The 21,816-nt window shown below is 37.6% G+C and overlaps 1 protein-coding gene across 1 annotated transcript in view; it reads right to left on the bottom strand.

Annotated features, from left to right (window-relative positions):
* The window catches only part of LOC145782158 (receptor-type tyrosine-protein phosphatase delta-like), a 48,649-nt gene that overhangs the window by 21,278 nt on the left and 5,555 nt on the right, over nt 1-21,816 (bottom strand). Inside the window, exons 4-8 of the mRNA XM_082593918.1 lie at nt 14,893-15,075; nt 7,764-7,874; nt 2,794-2,919; nt 2,370-2,545; nt 1,616-1,785 (exon numbers count right to left, since the gene is read on the bottom strand). Of these exons, the coding sequence (XP_082450044.1) occupies nt 1,616-1,785; nt 2,370-2,545; nt 2,794-2,919; nt 7,764-7,874; nt 14,893-15,075 (766 nt within the window). The remainder of the gene's footprint in view (nt 1-1,615; nt 1,786-2,369; nt 2,546-2,793; nt 2,920-7,763; nt 7,875-14,892; nt 15,076-21,816) is intronic.

The following is a 21,816-nucleotide window of genomic DNA, read 5'->3' as shown; positions in this document are numbered from 1 at the left end:
CAGTAAAGAAGTTTTGTTTATTAATGATTGCAATATCATTATGCCCACCATCCAGTGCTGGAATAGAACGCTTGTTCAGTAGCATGGCTTTAATCCACACAAAGCAAAGAAATAGACTGGGCAATGAGAGGGTTGCCAAATTAGTGCATGTTTATAGACACTTTGGATGGAAAGAATCTGAAACCCCAGATGAAGAGCTGTTCAATGTCGACAATGAAGACTGTCGACATGTTATCAATGACTGAGGTTATACCGGCTCTTAATCTTTCTTTTTTTGGCTTTTGTTGTTCAATGTTTACAATTTTGTTTGCTGACTGCATGTTAGGCACAGGGGAGCATCTGACTTGATAACATACTAGTATGTTCATCCAAGTAAACTAATGATTGGACCTATCTATTATTAGATATTAGTAAATCACAGTATTTTTCTCTTTTTGTAGGATGAGCCATGGCCACCTGGAGATGCGGCCTGATTTGTCACATTTTGGAGATTTTGATTACAGCTACTGCTGGTGCTTGACTGACATTTTTGGAGATGTTCTTACTTTTTGCGGTTTCCTAATGACATAAAACTTTTTTGTTGCCTTGGGGAAGCAGTAGCAAATGAGAAAAAGTAAGTTGAAAAACGCAAAATCAGACTGTTATTGAAAATTAACAGTCTGACTAAAATCTTCAAAATCAAATTTTCTTTGTTTTTCAACATGTGAAGATGTTAAAACCTATTGTATCATCGGGGGAAAAGAATAATAAAAGCGTAAAAATCTAATTTTTAGAAAAATTTATTTAAACGTTCGCCCAAAGTTAGAAAAACTTGAAAATTTATGCAAAATGTGACAAATCAGGCCGTATCTTTAGGTGGCCATGGATGAGCACAGGAAATCTTATAGGTTCATTCAAAATATGATGGTGATAAACATTAACTATGATTATTATTCATTATTATTACAATCATTATTACATTCACATTTGCAAATTTCAACAACTCAAGTTTTTCCCAGTTTCCCCCAGTTTTTCCCAGTTTCCCCCAAAAGGTTTTTCCCAGTTTCCCCCAGGGTTTTACCCGGGTAAAACTAAAGTGGGGGAAACCTCCTTGGCCAACCCTGACTGTGGGAGTACTTGCTTGAATTGACACCCAAATGCAGAACAAAAGTGTGGACTTACGACGAATCAACTACAATCGGAAATGAAAGGTGTAGACAAAAACCTGCAGTAAAGCATACTTAGACAAGTTGATTACACCAGTTTTTCGTTCCATAACATATCTGGCGCAAAACAACTGGTGATCGTTTCGAACAAGAAACTAGAGAAGTGTACTTGTATTTTTGCTGCGCCTGGAGGAAGCAGAAATGTGGCAACTCTAAAACTCGATCACCTTCATGCACAAAGTGTACGATAAAGTTTGCCAATGCACATCGGACTTACGATTCTGAATATTTTATGATTCTTTTCATAGCCGAAGTACTAAACATGGCTTCTTACTTTAAAGTTTAAATGAAGACGATTACTGTTATTTTGACTTGGATCACTCTGACAAATTCACTGGCAAGTTTATTGGTTTATGGTTTAAAAAACAAATATAAAACCATACTAAAAAAAGCAAGAATTTGAACCTCACCTTGTTGACGATATATCTGTTAGAGAGTTATACACAACAGTAGAGTCGTCGTCGCTGATTTTGTAATAAATTGTGTAGCTGTTAACAGGTTCGTTGTCACCGGATTGCCAAGTCAGTCCAATTGAAGTCGACGAGTCTCCAGAACCAGATGACCGAACATGAACGGGTGGCTAGAATGCATTTCGACAATTTTTGAGACAAAAAGGAAAAAGGAAGCCACTCCATGCCTGCTCAGTGGCTCAGTCTATGAACAATTCCAGCGAACATCATCATTTCACAATATCACGAAGTGGCACGTTTTCAATACTGTACTATGCATCAAGCCTTGCAGGCAGCACATAGTTGTGAAGTGGGTCGGCTTTGAGTATCAATTTCGAAAATTTGGCATATCTTCATGAAAGGCGTAGGCCACATTGCCCATTGTCGGCTAAAACAGTTTAAAACGGCGAAATAATGGAGTGATCAGTGTGCTTTTTTCGATGCCATGGACTAGGGTTCGGTTCCTGTGTCGAGTGGCTTCCCGTGTTTCCCAGCAGTTGATCCAACAGCCGCAATATCGAGCAAGTGCAGACAATACAGGACAAAACTTTACTTTTTTGCTTTAGCATAGCTTTCACCAGCAAAATAAGCTAATACTGAAAAAAAGCAAATAACTTCAACAATGATTGTGACTCGGTTTTGCGCACTTTCGCATTTCAAAAAAAACTTTTGTGATTACTTTTGTGTTCAAAAACATTATACAAACCTGACCAACCTTAGGCAAAGCCTTGACGTGGACTTGGGTAGTAAACGTCGCCGTGTTTATAATTGAACTTGCAACGCACGTATATGATGCTGATTCTTTTATTTTTTGCAAGGGCAAAACAAGCCGACCGATGACACGCTTGGATGCGTCCACAGGATAAATGTCGATCAAACCATCGGGCGTCTCTGTCATAAGTAACAAAATTGATAAAATTTGGCATTTTTGCAAAAATTCAACCTTATTTTATGTAAAATTAACAAAGGAATATTTTTTGTTAGCAATACTACTTGACTTAATTAATTGGTTAACCAGCCAAAACATCATTCCTTTTTTACATTAATTCAAGATCTGCAAGCGTTGAACCAATACAAAAAAGGACTGACGATCTGACTCGGTAATACAACCAGTTAAATCACATACTTTTTAAACCGACCTTTTTGCCATTTTATAACTGGCATTGGGGACCCAACAGCAACGCAGGTTATATTCAGGTCTCCATTTTGCTGCACGTCATATTTCGTTTGGGGAGATATCGAAAACCGGACAGGGACTCTACGTACTGCAAGAACATAATGCATTGCAACGCATTGTTAACTTTGTACGGACACAAGCACTGCAAGTTTGGTCATAATCAGGTTTTTAAAAGATCACATTTGTCCAATCACGCCTTGTTGCATGGCAAAAACATTTTTCATTTCACAATGAACCGTATTTTTGATCACAAGATCACGTTCACATGAGAGTGTCATGCTCCTGGTCATGAAACTGACGAAGTACTAAACATGCAGGGAAATTAAGACTTCAAAATAATAAAATAAAACGTTTATACTTCACTGAATAGCGCTATTAATAACTGAAGCAACGGAAAGTTTTCAAGGATTTTGTAGAGACCGGGAGGCTATCACAAAGATTAAAAAGTCTAATAACAAGATTTCATTTTGAAACAAAACGAAAGCTAAAATCTAGTTAGCAACAGATGTCGATTTTTATTGCCCGATTTATCAGGAATTTAACTATTGGCCGTTTACGCCAAGTTAAGTTTACAAAATGAGTAATATTTATACATAATAATGGCTCCACTTCCACATCATGAGATGCTTTTGGTCAGATACGAAAAGTCAGGGAAGAGTACGTAACGTGTTTATTTGCATTCGAAACCTGGTAAGAAAAGCCGAATCCAACAGCAAAGTGCGCCAGAAAGCCGCATTGTGCAATGTGCATAGCAAAATTGTATTAGCTGGTAAAAGCTTATTTTAAGTTGCTTGCTTAAAATTCAAATTAAATTCATCCTTACCCCACAGTACTTTGTTGATCTGTTGTCGCAAATTAACAATTCGAGAACACTAAAAAAGGTTCATTTCTAATTAAATGAATTTACACTCAACATAATAAAGTCTTTCTTAAATCAGTGCTCTCATCTTAAATCTTTTAAGTTCTCATAGGGGAATGATTTCACCTCTCGCTATATTAGCGCCATTCAGTCGTAAACAAGATTAAGAAATATGACCTGGTTCTAACAAGGAATCTGTTACATAAATTGGCAAAAACATCCAATGTGACGTCATGTGGGACAAAGGGGAAGGAGAAAAAGCAAGAAATTGGCGTCCAATGGTGATTATTCATGCAAATACAAGAAACTGGAAAACTGGAAAAGCAACATGAAGGCTCAGACCCTGTGCAAAAGAAGTCCCATTGCTATTATCCTTAATCTGCAGCACGTATGAACGGTGTGCACACCACTCACCAAGGTTACCGGATGTTTTTAAAATTTCAAGCCCAATTGCTACCGAAAAGTAGCCCAATTATCACAAGTGATGAAACAAGCCCAAAATGTAACGAATTCGGGCAAACCATAATCAAAATTGGAAAAATTTCGGTAAAACTGAAACAAAATCAAAAATCGCGATTGCTAAAATTTTCCTGCGACTCCAAAACAAAACTCGCCCAATTCCGCGGGGAAAATCGCGGAACTAGCAATCTTGCCATGCACATACCATACAGTACACACAAAACGCGTGATTGCCAAATACAAAAAAACTGAATGTTCTTTAAAAGATAAGAACGGAATGAATGTTGTATAACATCAATAAAAAATCTGTTCTATTCGTACATAGGGCAATCAAACAATAATAGTAAAATCAGGTTCTGAAATTTTTGAGCAACTTTAAAATAACTTTTCATGACCACATGCTTTGCTTTGCTTCTGTGTTATATACTGTAGCCTATACGTATAGACAAAGCCAGTAGCCTATACTGTAGTTCAAGCAGAATACAACAACGCTGTTCTCTAGACTATACCTCTATTATTCCATGAGAATTTTAACCTTTAACAGAACTACTTCCCTTCCTTATAGCAGCTTGTGCTCTTTCAAAACGCATTACATGTAATTCAAAATAATACAATGAACAATGCAAAATTGTCAGCAGTAGTGTTGGGTCAGTACGGCAAATTCCAAGCAACATTTTGTATTAATTTTTTTATGAACACCGTGCATCGTGACAGGAAAAACGAGAAGAAGACCAAAGAAAACATGAGAAGACACCGTGAAGGATGATCTGACAAAAGAGAACTTAAAAATTGAAGATGCAATCGATAAAGAAGTGGAGGAGCCACTGCAGACAACTGGTCGACTCTGATGTTTCGGGATGAAGACCAGGCTTCTTTGAAGCAAAATGAAGAAAGAGATGGATGGTGATGAGACGAAACCCCGAACAACAGCATCAATAACGTATGATACAATTCATTAGTACTGAAAAGTTATTTACTGAACTAAAATACGCAAGAAAGCAAAGCATTAATGAGAGGTTTCTTTTCGTATGGTAAAGAGATTGGTTATTGACCAAGTTATTACAACAGAAGTTTTATGTTAAAGTGTGAAACATAAACCCATACCTGCTTTTCTGGCGGAAATGTATGCAACTGAGAACATACGCATCAAGAATAAAGGTAAAACTTTATAGCAACAGTAAATAGATGGCCCACCTACGTATACTGTACAGTGTAGATAGTGTTGGCTTTAGGTGAGGGCTCAGGGAAAGTGGAAAATACCTGATACATTCATTTCGTTTTCATGCGTTAAATTACAACATTGTTATAGCCTTAGATGTTACTTAGTTATACTTAAATCTGCCAAAATTCTGCTGTAAGAGTTTGATAATAAACCGCAGGTGTGGCCAACGGAAATACATTTGTCAAAATTATTCTCCAAAACGAATTCAAAATCAGTTCAGTTTGTTTTTATTTCTGACCAACCACGCTCTATTTTCAATCCGTCGCAATGCTCTAGTTTCAAAGACCCACAGTTGGAATTAACCAATTGTCCAAGTCAGATCTGCGGTGTTCTGTATGGGCATCGTCGCGCCAAATGCAATTGTCAACTCTGCCTTCCTGATGCTGTTTAATTTATAGCTATGACCCATATGAAAATATTCATGATGAGTTGATGCGACGCAAGTGTTTTATTAACAGCTACCACAACACTTTCATTTTTCAAAATCTCGGTTGAAGTTACAGTACATACAGTTAGTTGAAATTAAGGTGTCATAACAAAAACTATTACCTATGACAACTGTATGATTTGTTTTCGCAGTCGGGCATACAAATAATTTAAGACAAGTTTTTCAGGATTTAAAAAATAGAAAATAGTGAAAATTAAAAAAAAGAAGAAATTAAAAATGAAATCAATTCTCATTGGCTTATTAATCATCAGTATCACTCTTGAAAACCATTATCTTATCCGAAACTTCAAGACAACTCTCTGCTTTCATTTCACTGCGCTGAAGAGATCCGTGAGATCGAAACATTGGCCTCTGTCCGTAGTTAACAATGTCTTTTTAAACACCATCTTTTAAAAAATAAGAAGAGTCAATAAGTAACGTAATTTTCACTTTGTGTGGAGCTACACGTGCTTGAGAGGTTACTGATATTTTTTTATTCATTTAAAAAGTATGTTAATAAATTTGATTTCAAAATGAAACTTCAACACTACTGGACTTTCCATTAAAAAGTCTTCCTTTGAATTCACCAATGATCCAAAAGCATATGTAGTGCGACAAAAATAAAGAAAAGCAGAGAGTATCACACAAAATTGATATCGCACTTAACAAATTTAAGATCACATTAACTACGAAGATAATGCATGCCGCTAACAATTTCTCTGTAGCCACCTGAGCAATATCTCTTTCGATTTGGTAGATGTTTAGAAAATGTTGGTAAGTCACTGACTTAAAATTGGCCTTGATTCGAGTATTAACAGTAAGTGTTAAGTGTTTTGCTCCTTTCAATAAAATTAGATTTTAAAAGCCTGACAAGCTGGATTGGAAGCTTATCACAAAATTTTAGTCTTGCAAAAAATACGTTGTAACACCGAAAACTAATGTCCTTAGATTGTTCATAGAAATACGAAAGCAATAACTAATAATAATCAAATGAGAATTTCGAAAAGGAAAAGACGAGATGCTATAGACTTAGCCTCTTCAAGAGGGCTTGTCAAACTCTATCGACGGGAAGTAAGTAGGCTACAGAGCAAGGTTTTACGAAAGCTAGGCTAAACGAGAGTTAAGGTCATTAAAGTTCTAAAATAGCCTTCAATCAATGGTTTCATTTGCTAATGATTAGAGTCAAATTCAGTGGAAAATCTTGGCATTTTTTTGTCCTTGATAATGTTTTTCATCTTGCATAATGATTTCGTGGCGATTGGTTGAAGAGCTTGGCCAGTTGGTTGTGAGTAGTCAGGCTCAAGCAGGGGAATTATGTCGAAATAAACAATACAAATTCTTCATGGAGACAAAAGCTACACAGGATGAAGATCAACCAAAAAGCGAAAGGCGAAAAACAATAAATGTCAAAAGTAATAAAAAAGAAAGCAGTTGTTGTCAAACAGAAAATGCCACTCGCAATTCCATGGATGTTGTCAGCTTTTGCTTTCGATTTTATTCTGAAATGATGCTGCATAATCAAATCTGATCTAAGATTAACCTGAAGACGACATTAGTCCAAATCTGTCTTGCGTTGACAACCTCTCGTTCATGTGGAGCAATACAATTGATGTGCAATTCAATAATTACTCCACAATCTAAATAATCATGTGGTCATCCGCCATCTACCAAGTCATTTTGCATTGCTTTAAAGTTTATAGTGTGTTTTTGTTTTCACTACCATATCAACCCTTCAGAGATTAGACACCAACCTATCCAACGGTGCTGGATAACTTTAATCTTATTAGAAGAGTACCGGGGGTACGGAATCTGATAAAGTTTTAAAAACGCTAAACTAACGTAAATTATAATTTGGAAAGACAAAAACTAAATCGTCCGTTCAACTTTTGGTGAAGTCTTTATTGGATACGACAAAACAATCCATCAGCATTTCTGTTTTTGCACAGCAAACAAAATTAAACTTACTTCGAACATAAATGTTCGCGCCATGCGAGTACATGACACCGTAGTGATTTTCGGCAGCACAGTGGTATTTCCCCTGGTCGGAATCAGTGCTTTTCAAAATATTCAGCGTACCTGCAAAAAGAAAAAAAGTTGTTAAAGAAATCTCTCGCTTTTTTCTGGCTGTTGAAAATGTTAAATCCCTAGTACTCTTAACAAATTTATTTCAATAAGTATGTTTTAAAATTTTTAAAACATAGAAAATGGGGTGTGTTTTGCTAGATTCATGCAGGGTATGCAGGAGGAAAACCTTCAAGAAAAAGAGAAGCTTTTCCTATTAAAATTTACTCTATTTTACATCGCTTTACTGTAATACTGTTCTAAAGTTTATAAAAACCCTAAAAAGTATGCAAAGCACATAGACTAATTAGTGTTCAAACAAGACAGTTTCAATTTAAACAAGTATATACGATAAATTTGATCTTTTACTGCCCGCCTGCAAACAATCAGTTTATTGTTATATTGATTCAATGCTAGCAACGGAAAGATATGATATTGTTGGCTGGGCATTTTTGTCAATTAACCTCAATATTTAAGACACCCTAACCACGCAAAATTTTCGTCCAAGATAATGAACTCGACCAGTATATTACTTCACACAACTGACGGTCTGTTGTTATTCAATCTGAGAATAAAAAGCAAAAAAAAATATAGAATTATACACGCTCAAAATCGTTGTTTTTAACAATTCCCAAACATCCAATTACACAAAACGACGCAGTTTAAAACAAAAATAGTGTATTTGTACTCAAACTTAAAATCTTTTTTATATGATAGATGTTCTTGATGATATGCAACACACAACCTCTCACACATTCTTAAGACTATTTGACGTTTATAGTGACGTATTTATCAGAAAAAAGGCGAGTGTTTTTTCAGGACACCGTTGATAACTGAAACATATTGAAATGGCTATATTACTACTGAGTGACTGAGAAAACTTTCATGGTACGTCAATGTGTTTGTAAGTGGTTTGTGATGAACACACAAAACCACATCTATTGCTATCTATCAACACAGTTGCCAAATGTGTCGGCAGCAATGACCGAGTGGTTAGCGCATTGGGCTCGCAGTCGAGAGCCTGCATGTTCGACTCCAACTGCCCGCACTTGCTGTTGTTTCTCTGGGCAAGAAACTTTACGATAATTGCCTCTACCCAGTGATCGATTTCGAGTAATAGCTAGTACCAAATTTAAGTCATTAGTAGAGTAGACAACAGGAATTGCCGTCGGCTGCAGCGTGGGTCAGGTGTATGTCGGAAGGCGTACACCGATGCATAGCGCTCAAGTCCGCTTTCCCGCAATGCAGGATAAAGATATGAAAAACAAACAAACAAACAAACAAACATGTGTTGTTTTTCAAATGACTCAAAAACGCTGGTATTTCTTGCGTGGGTGTAAAAACTAAATTTTTAAATAAAACAAAAGAACCAAAATAACAAGCTCACAAAATGTAGTTTTGTGAGTTAAAACGTGATGATGCAAACGCTTTACAGCCTGATTCCAAGGTTTTCAAGCCTTGAAAAGCAATTTTTCCAAGTGTTATTTTATGGTTGGGCCAAGCCTATATTTTCCAACACTAAAAGAATGGCTGTTTCGGCCAAGAATCCTAGATAATAATAAAATATTTGCCATCACACTGAATTATTCCGTAGAGCACAAAATCTCACGTCGTTTATTTGCTCTACACAAGGGCTACTCAACTGGCGGACCGCGGTCAAAATCCGGACCTTCCAGGTGTTAAAGGTGGACCTTGAGCTTTTGGAAGAATAACCTCATTGCCACATTTCAGGGCTTCTTTAAACAGATTTCTACTGGGAGAAAGCAATTTTTACTTTGATTATCCTAGTTGTTGGGGGGCTTCGGCTCCCAGACTCCTCAACACTTTCTCAGAAATCCAAATCGAGTTACATTTTGCCTAAAAAAGTGGATTAGTACAGATAGTTTAACTTTCGTGATTGCGTGTGAAATAACTTATTCACCGAATCGCTAAAAATATTCAACTTGTAAAACTGGACCTTTGTTAAGATTAGTTGAGTAACCCTACTCTACACCAACACTTAAGATTGTGGATTTGTAAACTAAGATGTCCAGCTTAATAGGGTTTGATTCAGCTCTCAAAGTTATGTGTGGCAGTAGCAGCCTGTTCGGATGAGCAAAAAATTCACAGGTGAGGTTCAGACGTCAGAATTACGTCATCAGTTAAACAAAAAGCTCTGGTTGCAATTCGAAAATGTAAATATCGAAGAGTTAACAAACAAGTCTCTAAGTTGTTCAAACACAATGACCAACAACGAAACTGTCACAATGCAAATACTGATACCAACTTTGAACAATGTGATTTGAACATTCAACTACCTTGTGGTATAATCTTTGAAAATACAGTATGTTTTAACATTGGTTGTCGTACTCATTTGAAAAAATAAATCTAGCTAGAATTCAATGTAGGTCCACCAATCTACTCTAGCTGGTAGTGCTATAGAAATAATACTGAAAAACACATCCCATCCACAGTTGGCCTGAAAAACAATTAAAGCATTCTTTAATAACACAGATCTCATTATCGCTGTTCCTGAGTTAATTTCTTGTATGCTGTAAATTTATTCGCTATGTAGTTAAAATCTAGATAGCAAAATCAGTCCTTTTTACATCGATTCAACGTCTGCAACCGCTGAAATCACGTGAAATCGAGCAGAATCTACCAACTTGGTCATAGAATTTGTTCACAGCCAATGCTTGATAAAAAGAATAAGTTTACCTTTAAAGTAAAAGCATTTTGAAAAGCGCTTGATAAAAATTAGTTCTTCCCGCAATGATTTTACAACTTCATTTGCAACCAGATATAAACAGCGTTCGAAAGATATCAAAAACATCAATATTTTAAGAAGACTGCATCCATTCATTCTGATGACATCAGCTCCTTTTTATCTTAAAAAAAAATAATGTCCGATGTGGCGATGTCCGAATGAGCCCAAACTTTACATTTTAAATTTAAAAAAATTTTGACACAATTGAAAACAAGGGCGTTAGTTTTTTGTCAGGTATTATCCTGTGCGATCAACAAGATATTGTGAGCCAGGTAACAAGGTAGCGTAAGGGAATGCCAACCGCAACATTTTTTGTTCTAGATTTTGAATTGGCTTTTTCGACGCTTTTGTCAACGAGCAAAGTTTTTGTGCAACAAACTCTTGTTGTTGCATTATTCAAGGAGTCTGTCTCAATTGTGTGTGAGAAAGTCACGTGACTTTGAAACATTGCACCAAATCTGCAAAACGCTCGGAGAATAGGCTACACTACTTTTTCTTATACGATATTTTGTGAAAATCTTAACGTTCAGACAAATACTGTTATTGAATCAGCAGTACCGTTTACTGTAAGTAGGCTAAATTGTTTAAAAGTCAATTGCGCAAATGTGATTGATGTGTGTCGCGCCAATTGCAAACATTCGCATAATAGCCTACCGTACTGAAACGCTGGAACAAGAACGAAAAGGAATTGGATAACCGAAATCGAATTGATTACCGTCAATTCGTTATTGTCACGTTCATGGCCACCTAAAGATACGGCCTGATTTGTCACATTTTGCAGAAATTTCCAGGTTTTTCTAACTTTGAGCAAACGTTTAAATAAATTTTTCTAAAAATTATATTCTTACGCTTTCTTTATTCTTTTCCCCAGATGACACAATAGGTTTTAACATTCTCACATGTTGAAAAGCAAAGAAAATTTGATTTCGAAGATTTTAGTCAGACTGTTAATTTTCAATAACAGTCTGATTTTGCGTTTTTCAACTTACTTTTTCTCATTTACTACTGCTTCCCCAAGGCAACAAAAAAGTTTTATGTCATTAGGAAACCGCAAAAAGTAAAAACATCTCAAAAAATGTCAGTCAAGCACTAGCAGTAGCTGTAATCAAAATCTGCAAAATGTGACAAATCAGGCCGCATCTCCAGGTGGCCATGTCACGTTCTTACCTCTTTAAACGCTATGTCGCCTAATTATAACATTAAGGGCAGAACAACTTCAACAAAAACTTTACATTTAATTTCATCCAGTGCATAATGAAAAAAAATGACCTACCAACTTTTCATTGTCTGTTGTATTCAGGCTTGTTCGAATTTAGATTAGTAAAAAAGAAGTCAAGACAGCCAATACTGGATGATATAGTTATTAAAAACGATAATATTTCAAACATAATATTGTCGCTTGTGCTTAATTTAAAGCTCAGCGCAATACAGCATAACTCTTGCAACTACGGCTAACTTTGTGGTCAGAGTGCCTAAAGGAATTATATGGGCTACACAAGGCGGATGGCGCTACTAGAAAAGTAATAGTTTTCTAGTAGGCCATGGGCTACAATACTTTAGTTTCGTTCACATCACACAAATCTCAAAAAAATGCAGGAGAGTTTTCGCACTAAATTTGCACGACATTGGCACCTGCTTTTCAAGAAGGCGCGTGGTAGAGTGACGAGAATGCCCGTACAACATTCAAAGCGATCTCGGTTTGGCATCTATCGAGAGAACAGTAGCGCACTGTTGTGCATTAACCAGGCACTTAAAACACAATTACTAACCGGAACTTATAGGCTGGGCTGTGAAGACGGAGTCATGGAGTCGTAGAGATTTTAGCGTGTCCGGAGTGGGAGCAAGTCTTTTAGGCGCAGACTAAAAAGGCGATACTCCAAAAGGCGCAGGTCAAATAGGTGCGCACACTGTGGCGTCTAGATATTTAGGTGCGGAGCACTGTGGCGCCCGTTCATTTAGGTGCTATTCCTAGCAAATTCTGCAGATTGTATCAGCTTGGTAGGTAGGGCAATGCTTTTCACACAAAATGTTGTATTGAACAGAAAAATATCTCATGGCTTCCGTGTGTGAAGCTGCTTAAACGGGCAATGCTTTTCACACAAAATGTTATATTGAACAGAAAAATATATTGTACTTTAATGCGCGTGTTCGGCATTTATTTGTTGTTGGTCCAAGTTTGCGTCGGCAAAAGCTTTATTTATAAATTATTCAAGTTTCCAAACAAGACTGAGTTCACTTTTAGTGATTCAAATAATAACTACACTAAACATCAGTAAAAAATATACCGTAGCCTATATTCAAGCGGGTGGTAGGCTTGAGTGAAGAGTAACTTAGTTTTCCGTCAAGACCCCGACTAGGTTTTAATTACGAGCAAAGTCGCACCATTATGCTTGCAACTTGTAGCCAGGGTTTATATGCCCTATAGAAATGTATTTATGTAGTACCTACCTAGAGCGTTGTCTCATACGAACTCGCCACACGACCAATCCATCCCGAGTAGAAGTAATTGCGAAAGATAACAGATTAAGTAAGGTTCCATCTGGCTGCAACCTGTGTTCAGGATGCATAGCAAATGTCCTGTGGAGATGTGCTAATATCAAGAGTAGTAGAGCGTTGTCTCGTACCTCATCTCCACACGCGCATTAACAAAACAACATATTTTTCTGTTCAATATAACATTTTGTGTGAAAAGCATTGCCCTACCTGCCAAGCTGATACAATCTGCAGACTTTGCTAGGAATAGCACCTAAATGAACGGGCGCCACAGTGCTCCGCACCTAAATATCCAGACGCCACAGCGTGCACACCTATTTGACCGACGCCTAACTGTCTGCGCCTAAAAGACGTGGACCCTCCGGAGTCGTAGTCGTTAAAAAGGCCGACTCCGACTTGATACAAAACGACAAACAATAAAGTTTTGTTTGCAATACGTTTTTTCAAAATACTGTATTGTTTCTTGTAGTCTACTTTCTGTATTGCCTACTTTCCTAAATCTTTACCAGAAAATAGAAGGTTTGTTTTTGTGAAAGTCACCGTTTCAATTTTGATCACAACTTGAGTGAAATTCATAAAAAAAAGAAAATTTAGAAAAATCAAGCAACCTTCAGAAAGGTAGGCCAGTTATAAACTAAAGAGTCGGAATCACATATTTTTCGCCAGACTTCACAGCCCTGCTTATAGGAACAGTTGGTCCTTACTTAGGCGGTCGGTGTGTTACTACAAAGCATAATTTTTGTTTAAAAATAAATTTGCAAGAAACCAGCTGTGTGATTTGCGCAATCCATTGATGACCAAACATCGTATGCACTGCATCACCAAAAGTTGATTTGACATGCCATATGTTACTCTGCGGTGAAAATGTGATTTAACTATGTTTTAACGACGTATTTTAATGTTGAATTAACGTTACAAAAGAATTTCGTCATGAGAAATGGTAACGCACGAACTAATGATGTACAGTTTGAAAATTGAACAGCCAATAAATCACTTGCATCAACGGGCCTTCATCAAGTTTATGAAATCTTATAGAAGCAATCTTAGCAAAAAAAGTATCGATTCCATGACATTGGTGGGTTGTTCCGAGAAATCAGGGCAGTAGAAATAAATCAACCGAGCTGAGAACCCTCTAAGTCTAATAGATGAGAGTGCAAATCCGAATTGCATCGACGACAGCTGTACGAGAATTTGCTCTGGAGTCGTTGTGTCGCCTAATCATTTATCATCTTCAGTCGTTGTGAACAAAAACGCTAAAATCGATTACAGCCATAAAATGAGGTACCAGTTGTAGAGAATTTTATTAAAAAGTAGAATTCTTTTTTTTAATTGTGTCAACAGTCAACACAATACAATATGCAATAGACAGCAAATCAAAATATTTTGTCATGCCATAACAAGTTTTGTTCTGTTTTTTTTTTTTTTTTAATGACAAAACTCGGAAAAAATTATTTACAAAATAAAAAATTACAGTGTATCAATTAGAACAAAAACTGATCGAAATGAAGAAACGAAGTTGCAAACAAAACCAATACGTACCACAGTCGGTACACTCCACTAGTCCACTACCAACAAAACTAGCCATACAACAATGTGAGTAGAAAATTGTGCTGTTAAGTGCCAAGCTATTGTCTTCTTGCTCAATAAAAATTTATAACATGTAAAATATAAACTTTGTGGCAATATTTTGTCTTCAAACCTGAACAACAGTATTTGAAAGGCTGGACATTGTGTAGTTTTTTCAATAACGGTGAAACAACACCAAAACAACAAACTACTTATTTTAAACCTTACCTCCTGACTCTACTCTAACCCTGGTACCATCTGCCACCAATGGAAGGTGGTCTTTGTACCAATGAATGAATGGTCTTGGGATTCCACTGGCGGAGCATTCCATGGAGACGGGCCGATTGCGTTCCACAGTTTTTACAACTGGATTGATGTCAATGTGGGGGAAACCGGACGGCTTTCCACTTTCTGCAAGGAACAACACAAATTTGAAAAAATACCAACTTTGAAAAAATCTAATGAAACGTGGTTTGCATTCTTCAAACCTCTGTTCCAGACAAAACCAGGATGCTCGAGACAAATACATTAATTAAAAAATACAATATGTCAACTCATTGACTAGAAAATTGTTTTCTGTACACAGCAAACAATGTGGGATTGTGCATGTGCTGAGCAGACGTAAAACATTTCATAGAATTTGGAGAGGAATAACTGGCAAAAGATTGAGCCGAAATTTTAAGTTTATATCAGAATATACGTACTGATGCAATGTATTGTAAAATGTAAAAAAGACCAATTTGGCCGGCTGGGCATGGGTGGATTGAAATGACAGAGAGCAGCCACGCAAATTCATAAATTCAAACAATATTTTTAATTTCAAAATAACTGATTTGCAGAGGTGGTCGATGCTGGCGCGGCTGTTGACAGCCGCTTTCTTGGTTGTGGATCAAGAGCAAATCATAATATTTCGCTTTGTTGAACATGACTTCGAAGTCAGGTGATGTGAAACGTTCAATTCAAGTTAAATCAAAAACCAATGGTGAAAAACGTTAAACTTTGTTTTGTGTACGTTGCGAGCACAGGTCAGTTGAAAACGAGCAAGAGAATTAACTTATGCAAGAAGCATCAAATACAAAAAATACTGTACTAGTAAGCGGTACGTTTAAGTGTTGATTTTTTTACATGAATTGTATCGCCAGCGGTGGCGTAGAGAATAAGGCACTCGCTTTGCAATGATACGATCCCGGTTCGACTCCCAGTTGCGGAAAATCACCCCCTCAATCTATCCGGAGTTTAATATATTAGGTGAGCGCAGTTGCTGCAGGAACGACAGTTCAAAGAAAAAAACCGGCCCACTTTACGCTGGTCAGTGCTAAGAGCTTAATATATTTCACTCATCTCCTGGTGCTTGGATCAAGCGTGTTAATCTGCCTCCCTTTTTAAGTTTCATCTATTCAAAATTTAGGAGCACTAACTAACAGTCACAGGAGAGAGATAAAAGTTCATAGTTAAATAGAACATTCACGAAATTAGCACAAACGCAATAAACATAGATTATATCATCATGTGGTGTTATCTTGGAAAATGGATTGATAACCACATTTCGCATGTTGTGTTTTTATCCCGAGTCAGCAAATCAGTATTTTTTAGAAAAAAAATACTTGCTGGCTGGAGTTAGTCTGTTGATGTTTTATAAGAACATGCTTTCCCAGTGTGACGTATCTGCACTTTCAATTTTATCGTCTATCCCTTTTTTCACTTGGTGGTTTTCCCACATTGTAAACACATATACCCTTGTGTATATTAATTGACTCAGAACAGTTTTTCACGGTTTTTGAAGATATTGCTTTATCATTCCATCCTAAACCGATTTCTATTATACAATTTTGGTAAAAAGGTCACTTTCTTCAACCACAGCCCACTTTCTTTTGGTTGTATATGTCTGTGATTTCTATTATGGTACCGGTAGTCATGTTGTTTAATAATGTTAGTTCATAGGCTTTAATCTTCTTCTTCGTGTGAACTTTCTTCGCCACTCCAGGAGTCGAGGGGCTTTGACTTTTATCACGCTTGGGCAGTGGCAGCGATTCGGTCTACATGTTTCGGCAGGTGTGGACCAGCCACTGAATAGATTCATTATCCAGTTCACGCAGACCACGCACACCATTTGGCGTATGGTAAATGGCGCAGTTACAGATGTTGTGGTCAGCTGTTTGTTCCTCCTTGCCACACTTACAGATCGCAAATGGAGCCATTCTTCATTTGTGCATATTGGAGCGGAATAGTCCGACACCAGTGCGTAGGCGGTTGAGCCGCGCGCAGGCCTTCCTTGGCAAAAGTATTCCGGTTGGACGGGGGCTGGTGTCGATGAAACTTTGGAATCTTGAGGAGTTCTTCCACTCCGAGCTCAATTAGTGGTCTGCCCAGGTACCCGCACTGATGGATTGGTCTTCAGCGGTTTTCATTAATTGTGCGGCCTGTACAAAGAGTTGTGCTGCCATTTTTAAGGCGTCTTTACCTACTTAGTTTACAACTTCCGGTAGTGAGGGTAAAGCTTGTAAACGAACTCCATTTGATAAGAGCATTTTAAAGACCTTTCACATTATTGCGTCACATTACACGTCACATTAGGCGTTTCCAGATGGTTCAGGGGAATTTCAACAGGACCCTGCTCCGTGCCATACGTCAAAATTGTGACCATTTTTTTCAAATTAAACCAGATAGAAGTGTTGGACTGGCTTGGAAACTCACCAGATTTAAATCCTACCGAAAATTTATGGTCAATACTCAATGGTAAAGACTCGTCTTTGCAAAAAAGTTGTACAACTAAAACCAAGCTGATAGAGGCCATAATGCGGGTCTGGTACCACGACAAACAAATACAGAAAAACTGCAAAAATTTAATCGATTCCATGCCCAAGCGAGTTTTACAGGTGATAGACAATAAAAGTGGTCACACTTCGTATTAAAATGTGAAAAGATAATGAAAAATTATGCAAATAAACAATTATTTCGATGAAAATGATATTGTTATTGTTTAAAATGTTTGAATCAGTTATTATGCACAAGAGTGTACAAGTGCTGAGCGTCATAACAAGGTGCGATTTTAAACAAAGCAGAGATCCAGCTCATACGGTTTAAGTTGAAGAAATTTGTATGCAATGAGACTAACGTTTTGTGGTGTAGACTGCTATCCAATGCCGGAATGGCCCGTTTCGGTGAGTCCGATTCGGTGAGTTTCCTATTCGGTGAGAGCCTTTTTCGGTGAGAGCCTTTTTCGGTGAGAGCCCTATTCGGTGATTTTTTTTTTAAATTATTGGGTACCGTAGCCTAATTATCATTGAAGTTATAGGGTTAGGGGTAAGGGTTAGGGGTTAGTGGTTAGGGGTTAAGGGTTAGTGGTTAGGGGATAAGGGTTAGGGGTTGTGGTTAGTGGTTAGGGGATAAGGGTTAGGGGTTGTGGTTAGGGGTTAAGGGTTAGGGTTGTGGCTAGGGGTTAAGGGTTAGGGGTTAAGGGTTTAGGGGTTAAGGGTTTAGGGGTTACGGGTTAGGGTCTTATTTCAACGTTTAGCGACGTTAAATCGATGTAATAGTGGCAATGATAATTAGGCTACGGTACCCGATAATTTTCAAAAAAAAATTCAAAAAAATCACCGAATAGGGCTCTCACCGAAAAAGCCTAAAGGCTCTCACCGAATCGGACTCACCGAATAGTAGCAGACCCACCCAATGCAACAAGTTGGGACATCTTTTGCCTGTACGAACAACGCCGTCCGCTGGACACAAGATTATGGGATTAGGCAAAGTAGATATTTTTCTTGTCAAAACAAAACAACAAATAGTTAAATATAAACTTTATATAACAATGCAGGAAGGAATTCTTAATCACTAAATCTATAAACAAACAACTCGTAAGATAAACAAACTTACATAGAAATCAGGACATGTAAAAGCATAACATGACATCACCCTAAATCCCTAACAACTAGTTACCACAACAAGAGTTAAACAAGACCGGTGATATGGAACCAAGCAGTCGTTTCAACTAGTATTAACATAGTAGCCTACGTCGTCCATTCACAGACAACAAAATGAGGTCATCCCTTTACTATTTAACATTGTAATGTTATTTTAGTGGCTGTATTCCAAGTGAAGGTTTAGCTTCGCTAATAAAAGCTTTGTTAAGCTGACTAAATTAAAGTCTAAAAATTTCGAAAGATTTTTAGTTCACTTCCGACTTTAAAAAACATTGCTACATGGTAAGCTATTACATATACGACATTATCGCAAATTTAATAAACATAAACCGTTCAAAAAATATGAAAAGACATGTCAACACAATATAAAGCAATCTATTTTTACCCAGGAAAATTAAAGACGCGTATTTTTCTGCCATTTCTGAATCAAAACTGAAAGTAAAATTTGCTCAACAAATCCACCTCAAAAATTCAAAGTGATTTTCTACTTAACAGTTGCACTTAAAATGAGTATATACAAAACACAATAATTTCATCTCCTAGAATTTCTTCCGGAATTAGAATCGAAACGAATTCGCGGTTGGGCAACCCAGCGAATTCAGTCGCAACACAAAGCAAATCGGGGTCTCAGGCTACTGAGCTATCATTCCACAGACAACCATGTCTATTCTACATCGCTTTAACATTCGTCGACATGTAATCAGCTGGTATGATGTCACAACAACAATAAAGTTGTAAAATTTAACAAGCTGATCTTGCGAGAATTTCAAACAAATGATTGTATGGATTCGTGTCTGTTAACAGAACAAAAGTGAATTATTCATGGCCAGGTATGGGATTACTACACGTTCTCACGTTTCTAGCCAAACAAACTAGTAGCTGTATTGACATGAAAAATATAGCCAGACATTGTGCCAGGCGCGGATCTAGGAGTTTTTTTTGGGGGGGCCAGAAAATTTGAAAATGAATTAAAAAGTAATAAAAAGAAAAAACAGATATAAACAATCAGTGGCGTAGCCAGGAATTTGGGGGTTTTGACGGCCGTCGGGCGAAGCCCGACGGCGTGTGACCCAGCGGCGGGGGGTCTGGGGGCCTCCTCCAGAAAATTTTGAAAAATTACTTTGAATTTGGTGCATTCTGAGAGCATTTTCAACAAAAATATGGGTATAAATATTCCTGTAAAATGGTGCTGTCCGGTGGCACAGCAAAAGGATAAGATCATGTTTTCTTCGGCATTTTTTCGGTAATAAAGCTAAGTCTCTATGTTTTCTTGTTGCTAATTCCTGGCTGAGATGTTTGAATGTTTGGTATTGGCAAAACTCGCTCTTTTAATGCAGTTTCGCTTAAAATTAGGCAAACTTTGTTTTAGAGACATACTGTAGAGACTGAAAGCATCATTCTCAATATCGTGACGTCACACGCGTGCCAAAGGGGGGGTTGTAAGTACGCTGTGGGACTAATATCAGCTGTTTAGAAGCATATCAAACTTTTCAACAATTTCTCACAAAATTTCGGGGGGAGGCCCGGGCCCCTTGGGCCCCCCCATAGATCCGCGCCTGCATTGTGCTGATTTTTATGTTTGGTGTGTAGTCGGCAAATCGTTGGTGATAGGGGCGTGGATGCGTGAACCCACTCTGGCAAAATAAGAGGAAAACCGAGTCTAATAGATGCTTATATTCTCCAGCCAAAGTACAGAATGCTAATCAAATACGTGACCACTAGTCCACTTGAGCTATTGTTTAACCACCCTTCTTCTGCAAACAAGTAGTCAAAGTTTACGGTTTCGGCAAATAGTTTGCTAATTGACGTAACAAAATAGGAATCCTCCAATAGGTTTCCAACATTATTAGACTGGATGGTTGGAAAGGTTCGGCAAATAGTTTTCTAATTGACGCAACAAAATAGGAATCTTCCAATAGGTTTCCAACATTGTTCGACTGGATGGTTGGAAAGCGCTTGGAGTAAATAAACAAAAGTAGCCTGGTTATTTGACACCTCATAGCTTGTTTGTGAGCGAAGTACAACCAACATAACAAACCAACCCTAATAAGCTGCTGGACAAAAGCCGTGTGAAAACTCAATTCATCCAGATACCACGGCGCAGACAGGTGTGGCAAATGAGCGAAAAAAAAGGAAAAGTGTTTGAGACAATTTGTATGTGTCGAGTACAAAGTTAATGCTGAACATACAAACTCCAGCGAGAAAGCCTTGATAGACTTACAAAAAAAACGTGCATATAAGTCTAACTTTCCTTTACTTCAACAGCCAAAACAGCCATATAAGTGAAGGTTGTGAATCCTTACCTGAACAACAAGCACACGGTAGTGAGGGTAGTCTAATAAATAGCAATTGCACGGCACTCTAAAACTTTTTCGGAATGTCATCAGGAAAAACATGGTGATTCACTTCACTCAAAATCCACGAAAACGGTTATGAGAAAAAATGTTTGCAACAGATGATGTAGTTGTCATAAAATAACAGAAACGATATTACAACCTTCAATATATTAAACCTTGGTCATGAGAAAAACAGTAATCGGTTTTGAACTATATCTTTGATTGTAGATGTTGAAGTAGGGTTTTATGTCCGGATTTGTGTGAAATGGCGCGTATTGAAAGAGATGCATGACAAGTTAACCGTAAATACAACAATTGGCAGCCGGGGATTTGTGTTGTAATGAACAATCAGGCTACAAGTTCCGCAGGCAAATGACTGGTTTCTGAAGTTGCGAAACATACCTTAAAGCAAACTTAACGGATTGACTTGACTTTTAAAATTCAATGAATTCAAAACTTGAGTTATTTCCGGGTTAAATCATCTGATTAGTGTAGGATGCCTAATTTTAAGGACAGGGTAAACACAATACAAAACCACTTTGCGCACAACGAGAAAATGTCAGTCAGTAGAATACTTCCAATGGTTCACGAATCTATCAAGCTAATAGCCTACATATATTTCACAAAACCTTGTTCGGACTATTCTACTCCAACATGCACAAATGAGGAATGGATCCATCCGCGATTTGTGAGTGTGGCAAGGAGGAACAGACCGCAGACCACACGATCTACAACTGCGCCATCTACCATACGCCAAATGGTGTGCGTGGTCTGCGTGCACTGGATGACGTCATGACGAATCAATTCAATGGCTGTTCGCCACCTGCCCAAACATCTATTCTAGACCGAGCCGACGCTTCTGCCTAAGAGTGGTAAAAGGCAAAGCCCCTCGGCCC

The sequence above is a fragment of the Aplidium turbinatum genome, chromosome 13 (genome assembly GCF_918807975.1).
Source record: "Aplidium turbinatum chromosome 13, kaAplTurb1.1, whole genome shotgun sequence".
Classification (NCBI taxonomy): domain Eukaryota; kingdom Metazoa; phylum Chordata; class Ascidiacea; order Aplousobranchia; family Polyclinidae; genus Aplidium; species Aplidium turbinatum.
This window is presented reverse-complemented; position numbering and strand designations above follow the sequence as displayed.